The sequence below is a fragment of the Mytilus californianus genome, unplaced genomic scaffold (genome assembly GCF_021869535.1).
Source record: "Mytilus californianus isolate M0D057914Y unplaced genomic scaffold, xbMytCali1.0.p SCAF_8, whole genome shotgun sequence".
NCBI lineage: Eukaryota > Metazoa > Mollusca > Bivalvia > Mytilida > Mytilidae > Mytilus > Mytilus californianus.
The window spans coordinates 77742017-77749892 of NW_026262734.1; the positions used below are offsets into that span (position 1 = coordinate 77742017).

The window sequence follows — 7876 nt, forward strand, 5'->3', positions numbered from 1 at the left end:
TCTCTCAATCGTCCCTGCGTACATGTATTTTAAATATTATAGGTCATTCACATTCATAAAGTCTATCGATCTAAGTATGAATAGAATATTTGACACTGAATATTTAACAAGCATCAGTTAATAAATCAAATTTAGTTCAATGTGCTCTTCAAGTTTAGGGTAAAAAACCAGGTTGGAAATTGATATTGTCACACCGTTTATAGATTTAACATTTACAAAAATAACTTAATGATATCTTGTGAACTATGTGATTCTGTTTTACTGATAAGATTATGGAAAAAAGACGATTTCTACCGTACACAGTATGTATATTTCTTCTTGATCTGATTCTAAGTCATTTGTTTTTAAATATTCTAATTACAAACTTGACTTACCTTATTAAGTATAACTGTTTCCTTTTGTAAATAAAGGTAATCTATAGTTCTAACAAGTTTACCTATGAGCTCATTTCACAATGCCCTGTTTTATTTTATTTCTCTTAAAATGCATAGACATTTCACTTTCGTTACACCAAAAAATGAACTATATTCGGAAATAAACAAACACCATTTTCTCTGAAAATGACATTTTTAAGATGCTTGATTTCTTGATTGACAACATATTTGTTACGTTTGGAGGACGTGTTTTTCAACAAACAATCGGCATCCCCATGGGAACCAACTGTGATTCTCTTCTTGCCGACTAGATAATTTATTCATACTAGGCTGGCTTCATACGTGAACTTCTTAGGAAGAAAGAAAAGAAGTTAGCAGTAACCTTTAACTTCACTTTCCGCTATATAGATGGTGTTCTTTCACTAAATAATTCAAAATTTGGTGACTATGTTGAACGCATCTATCCAATCGAACTTGAGATAAAGGATACAACAGATACAGTTTAGTCTGCCTAATATCTTGACTTACATTTAGAAATTGACAACGAGGGTCGGTTGAAAACAAAACTTTACGACAAAAGAGATGATTTCAGCTTCCCAATTGTGAACTTTCCGTTTCTAAGTAGCAACATTCCAACAGCGCCTGCATACAGAGTATATATCTCCCAGTTGATACGATATTCCAGGGTTTGTATTTCCAATCATGATTTCCTTGATAGAGGATTGGAGGCTATTAAACCAAGAGTTCCAAGTGGTGAAGTTGAAATTATCCCTACGGACGCCATCCGAGTTGCTTGACCGTTCTGTTTCATAGATGACAACGGATATGTTCCAATTGTCGTAACTACAATTCCGTCCCCTTTATCCCGAATGTGACTTACCAAATTAGACTTATCACCGGGTTTGTACAAACATGACCAACAGGACGGGTGCCCCATGTGGAGCAGGATCTTTTTACCTTTTCGGAGCACCTGAGATCACCCCCAGTTTTTGTTTGGGTTCGTGTTGCTCAGTCTTTAGTTTTTTATGTTGTGTTTTGTGTACTGTTGTTTGTCAGTTTGTCTGTTGGTCTTTTTCTTTTTTAACCCTGGCGTTGTCAGTTTATTTTCGTCTTATGAGCTTGAATGTACCTTTGGTATCTTTCGACTTTCTTAAACATCCTCATTGTCATTTAAAGTTACCACCAATGGAACCTCATTCTTTAAAAAATATATAAATAATAGTAATGTCCCTTGGGATTTTTCGCCTCTCATAAACATCCTCATTGTCATGTTAAGTTACCACCAATTGAACCTCTTTCTTTAAAAAAATATATAAATAACAGTTACTATATGAGTTGCTCCATGTACAGAAGGATAAATATATGCATATGGAAGTCAACAACGAGGTAGGAATACCTATTTCACAATTAATTACAGGTTTAGTAAAATGAATATATCGTGTGTCATATCAATTTCTAATATTTTACTTCTTTTTCATATCAGTGCTTTAATGACAATGACTATTTCAAATACATTATTGGTTTATCCCCCTGTTTTTGATATTTTACTAGAAAATTTTTAAAAAAAAGTGACAAATGTATAGAAAAACCAACTTTCAAGAAATTCGAAAAATGCGTGCCTCAATAAATACACATTTTGATGAAACAGAAGAAACATAATAGGTGATTAGTTTTCAGGATTAGATAAGATAAAAGTAGAATGTGGCAAGTTTTTCGAATAAAAATGAATATATTGAAAACTGACAATGTATGCTACAAACCTGAACATTTAAGTAAGTTTGCAGTATTTTGAAAATTTTGCATCAACAGAAATTGGATGGAAATGTTAATTGGAAGAGATTCACTTGAAAACGATATTGTCCTATGATGCTAATAACATAGGGACATTTGAAACTGCGTTTGCTCATCCATCGCAATCTATTTTTCAACTCAAAACTTCTGGTGAATATCAGGCTAAGCTATCAGGTCAACCTAGATTAACGATTGATGTACCTGTATATAAATGTAAGGCTATCAGATTTTACCTGATGGTAGAATTCTTATACTAGATTTAGTCAGCAAAAGTTTGCTTTTGTTTTTGAAAAACGGGATTTAAAATGTGACCGGTTTCGAAAACGAATCAAACGACATTTATTACATCTAAGGCAATTTACTAGCTTTGATATTTCACATGAAACGCCCAATCTTGTTGTTTGAACTATAAGGGACAATCATAATTGCATAATACAATTGTCTATACCATATCTAGCCACGCGGTTAACAAATGAAATAGTCAAATTCTTTTCAACATACTAGTAATACCTATCGGATTTGGCTATTTCTTGTAGGTCCCTTCTAGTTATAATGCTCCTCACATGCTTTTTTTAATATCTGAGATCTGCATTTTGGACTATAGCGTATTAGTAGGTCATTATGGAGAAAAAAAGTAAGTTCATATCAATGCCATAGGGCAAGATTTTATTAGCATGCCACAACCGTACTTATAAATAGTAGTCACATTGACAATCATACCACATATACTTATATTCATATCCGTTATAACCACCGTATCACTTTCCTTCAAATAAATAGCGTTGATATTTTAGCTTTTTTCCTGTATAAGGAGTTCCCGGTTATACACATATATATCTTATAGTCAAACAGTCTTAACAATGCATGTGTGTCGCCTCTTTGATATTATTTGTATTACAAAGAAAACTGGAGAGGAGCTATTTCTTTTTTCGACACTACTCTCTTGATAGGTTCAATATACTACTGAATTTAGGGGTCAAAAATAAGTGTTACTATTTTTATTTGCTTACGTGTCATAAAGGTAGATATTTAAATGTTGCTTGGTCGAAGGCACACATGTGACCTTGATCTTTTAATACTTCCTGATTACATTATGGGAAAGGGTGATGTCTTATCTATAAAGTATGTATATTTCTTCTTGTATTAATTGATCATGTCTGTATGTTTTATTATATTTTTTTTGTAAAATGTACTAAATTATCGAATTTTGTTTTTGGTTGCTTGTACATGCATGTACATGTATTACGCAAATGTATGGTTACCTGTAGAAATAGCTCACTCACAAAATGTGTAAAGAAGTGTGGAATCATGATACACAAAAATACTACCATAATGTACTCAATCCTTCCCAGATATCGTATGCACTGGTATTAATCTAATACAATAAATAACAAACAAAATAATAAAGTGTCACTTATCGACTTGAACACAATAGTTTTGTGGAATTTTTCTACAATTCATATATCAAACTTGGTGTACGTTATCACTGTAACGTTGTATTATTATTTTACAAAACGGGTATGTATTTTCAATTCCATGACTGTCAAACAAACATAAGAAGCAACAGACACAGGTGCTTCAGAAATGGACCCCTATTATCCTTAAAGATAATTAACACACAAAAAAACTACGCCCCCGATAAAGTTGTGACCAAGAACACGTTAAATTCAAGAAACTAAATATTGGAAAATATCTTTAACACTGGGAATAATCAAAGGATGATGAGAGACCCTGATGAGAGACAACTATTAAAAGCAATACATTAGAAATTGTTCTTGCAACTGTCATTGCAATAACACTTTAAACATAAAAAGTCAAAACTATTTTGTTTAATTTATACATTCCAGGTGCAATTTCTCCAATAAGAAATGACCAGATCATCTTGAACCACCAACCGACCAAAATGACAGTCATAATTATCCAGGTATGTCAATGCTTGTTGAACCAATTTTCTTTCACTTTCACAGAGATAAGGTTGCATTGTAAAGGGAATAGTCTAAAACCACGAAAATAAACAGGGTTCCTGTACAAAAAAACAACTTTACACCCAAGACAAGACTGATATATTTTCTTGATGATTCATTAATTTATAAACTGTGTCATAAAATTAATGAGTTAAAATAAAATTGTTTCAGTTCTTATACATCCTTGGCAGTGAAATATGTGGCTTTGAGCATTCATTTTTTTTAGTTGCATAATGTGTTAAGAATTTCAATGATATGTTTGATTTTTTAATAAAAATGATCGGTTTTCGAGTTCATCAAAATTGTGTTCAAATAGACCTATGTCATATACTACTAAATGTTCCCGAATATAAATCCAAAGCAATATATTAAGTGCAAAAGGTACGGAACAGGCATAGGAGAGGATGAAAACTAGAATAGTAACAAATGGTCTTTTCACTTAAAGATCAGAAAATCCTGATAGTGTAGTCACTACAAATAAGAGAGATTATATATTAATTGTCCACATCCATATTTCCAAATCTAATTAAGATATTAATCTGTGGTATATTGTTGCAAACGAATTGAAATATACAACTGTGATATCGCTTTTAAAATTGCTTTAAATATGTACTTGTGATATGACTGTGCAATTTAATTTAATTCCTCTATGATTATAACTTCCACTCGTAAGCGAGACAAGATAGACCTGATTTTTTTCTGTATCAATCCAATATAAACATTTCTGCAAACAACGTATGCTTGTTAAGTGTTAACCTTGCTTTTTACTTCCAAAATGTGTTGTTCCTGAAAATATTTCAAAAATCATACTCCCTCTTTGCTGCATGTAACCAGAGAAAAAAAAGAACTGAAATACCTTGCATTTAAAATAAGTAAAACTAAAAATTAGAATATATAAATTTACGAACAGACAATTTTTGAGATTCCATATCGAATAGAGTAGGAGAATACATTTGGCTTACATGTAATAATTAGTAAATGATATTTTGGAAAAAGTAAAAAAGACGGAAGATACCAAAGGGACATTTAAAAACTCATAAGTCGAAGAAAAACTTACTTACAAAGCCATGCCAAAATGTGAAAAACGACAAAAGACGAACATTTCCAAAAAAACACTTCATAGAAAACTGAAGACTGAGCAGCACGAACCCCACACAAAACCGGGGATGAACTCGGGTGGCCCAGAACAGTAAGCAATTCTTGCTCCACATGATATATTGTAAAATTTTCAATAAGTTCTATTTCATTATCAAGGGTCATAAATATGCCATAGTTGAAATATTTCACAAGACTTGTTTATTATGAGCAATAGACGAACTTTGAACAGATTTCGAATGCACAAAAACTTAAGTTTGCAAAGAAAAATCTTTTGCAGCGTGCAAGGCAAACATATTTTAGATGGTAAAGTGGATGGAGCTTACTAATTTCTCCGTATTGTAGGTCTAACCTTATGAGTATGGCATCTGTGAACCCTTCTTGTCATCTTTGTGAAGAGGAAGATGTGTCCAATGTTGCAGTTGTTTGGTGTACGGATTGTGAGACTTTTCTTTGCAAAGACTGCGAAAGACACCACATCAAAAGTAAAGCTTCTAAAAGGCATCAAACTTTAGCCCTGGATAATTACAAAAAACTGCCTTCGTTTATTGTTGAAATAAAAAGTCGTTGTGAAAAGCATGATGCAAAGTATGACTTTTATTGTAAATTCCACGGCGACCCGTGCTGCGTTAAGTGCATAAAGGACAAACATAAAGATTGCAGGGATTTAGACCCATTGGTTGAAGTTTTAAAGAATATCAAAACTTCCGCTAAAGTTTCAAATTTGGACAAGGAGTTTAATAATTTACATGAAAATTTTGAAACAGTGGTAAAGTATTTAAACTTTAGAACAGCCACCCTCGAGGAAAACAAAACAGAATCCCTTCAAGAAATACGAAATCTGCGAGCTTCAATAAATAAGCATTTAGATGACATAGAGAAGAAATTAGTGGATGATTTATCAGTGGAATTTAATAAGATAAGAATAAAATATGACAATCTTACTAGTGAAATGGAAGATAAGAAGAAATCTATTCAACATTTGCAAAATGATTTTTCAAAAATGACCCTGTATGCAGCAGACCTGCAGATTTACTTAGGTTTGCAATATTTAGAGAAGTTGGCATCAGAAGAAGTTGAATTTCTTCTCAATTTTCAGAGAAAAGGTCAATTGGAAGAGATTCGCTTGGGGACGAAATTGTCAGCTGATTTAAAAGATTTTGCGAATACCATTAAGACATTTGGCACTGCTATAACACACTCATCGCCATCTACTTTCGAACTCAAAACTTCCGGCGAATGTCAAGCGAATATATCTTTTCCACAAACATTAACAATTGATGAAATTACACCAACACTGACAAAAATACTGATAATACCGAAACAAAATAACACTCCACGGATTTTAGGTTGTCAAATTTTACCTAATGGTAATATTCTTGTTCTTGATAAAGCCAATAAACAATTGCTGTTGTTTTCGAGATATGAAATATATAGTGAAACAGTTCTCATTTTCGAAGGCGATCCAAATGACATTTGTTACATTAAAGGCAATTTGATAGCTGTGACATTTCACCGATTAAATCAAATTTCCCTGCTTGACATATCAACGAAAAGGATCACAAAGACCATTTTAGTGGACGATAACTGTTTTGGCATTGACAGCAATGGGGAAATATTAATTGTGAAATTACTAGGAAGAACAAAATCAGTGTTTATACTGGATCTCGAAGGGAATATTTTATCCAAGGTAAACGTACCAGCGGATCGTACTATTCGTATTGCGCTATGTAAAGATAGTATCGTCTGTACAGATTGGAAAGATAATCTCGTCTCTTGTTACACCAAGGCCGGAGTCTTGTTATGGAAACACAAACACGAAGACATTTGCGAACCATTTGGGATAACAGTTGACAAAAATGGATTCATATATGTTGCATGCAAAAGAAATGACAAGATAGTAGTTTTATCAGAAGACGGGAAAACGAGTAGAACAATTCTGTCGAAAGATAATGGCATTGTTGCTCCCCATGCTATAAATATAGACAAAACATCATCTACACTACTTGTTACAAATTGTTCTAATGATGACGTCTTCGTTTTCGAAATTTAAAAGTAAAACAAAACAGAAGAAATGTTGTTATAATTAGAATGAGTGAATTCCGTGTGTCATTTTGATTTTGTTTTTGCGCGGCTAACTCTCGTTCTAAACGTCTGTTTTTCTTTCTATCTAAAAATGCAAAATGTGCGGACGTGCAAAATAAAAAAATACATTATCATTGCGATTAAAATAAATTATAATTTTATTCAATTTTGTATTCATTTTAACTCTTTTAGCAAATCACCTTCTCACGTTGCATAAAACGTTATCATAGATATATACTCCTTTTATGAGCCTTGTACTACAGCATGTCTAGGGATGTTATATACTGGTTGTGATTACTTTAACAGAGAATCAGTATTAACTTACGTGTATTATCGGTCGTCCCTCTGTCTGTATCACTCTGCTCAGCTCTTAATAAAATTGCATATCACGGCTTTGTGACGTCAAATACGTTGACCCGGCCTTAATCACTTTGACTCGGACATATCACCGACTTCATTATATATGAACTGACGTTGAAACGTTTGACCCGAACTTATCACGTCGTCTTCCGGTTAGCTTATGAAACAAAGAAAACACTTGTTTATATCATGCAAAATACGCAAATA

At 32.8% G+C, this 7876-nt stretch overlaps 1 protein-coding gene across 1 annotated transcript; it reads left to right on the forward strand.

The window, feature by feature from the left end:
* Positions 1-3216: 3216 nt before the first annotated feature.
* Positions 3217-7475, forward strand: LOC127711378 (uncharacterized). Its single transcript, XM_052217406.1, has 3 exons — positions 3217-3287; positions 4013-4089; positions 5570-7475. Exon 3 carries the CDS (start codon positions 5580-5582, stop codon positions 7275-7277), a length of 1698 nt encoding a protein of 565 aa, XP_052073366.1. The 5' UTR covers positions 3217-3287; positions 4013-4089; positions 5570-5579; the 3' UTR covers positions 7278-7475.
* Positions 7476-7876: the final 401 nt, after the last annotated feature.

Coding starts and splice junctions, on each gene's coding strand:
- LOC127711378 (XM_052217406.1), top strand. CDS start 5,580: ATGAGTATGGCATCTGTGAACCCTTCTTGTCATCTTTGTGAAGAGGAA.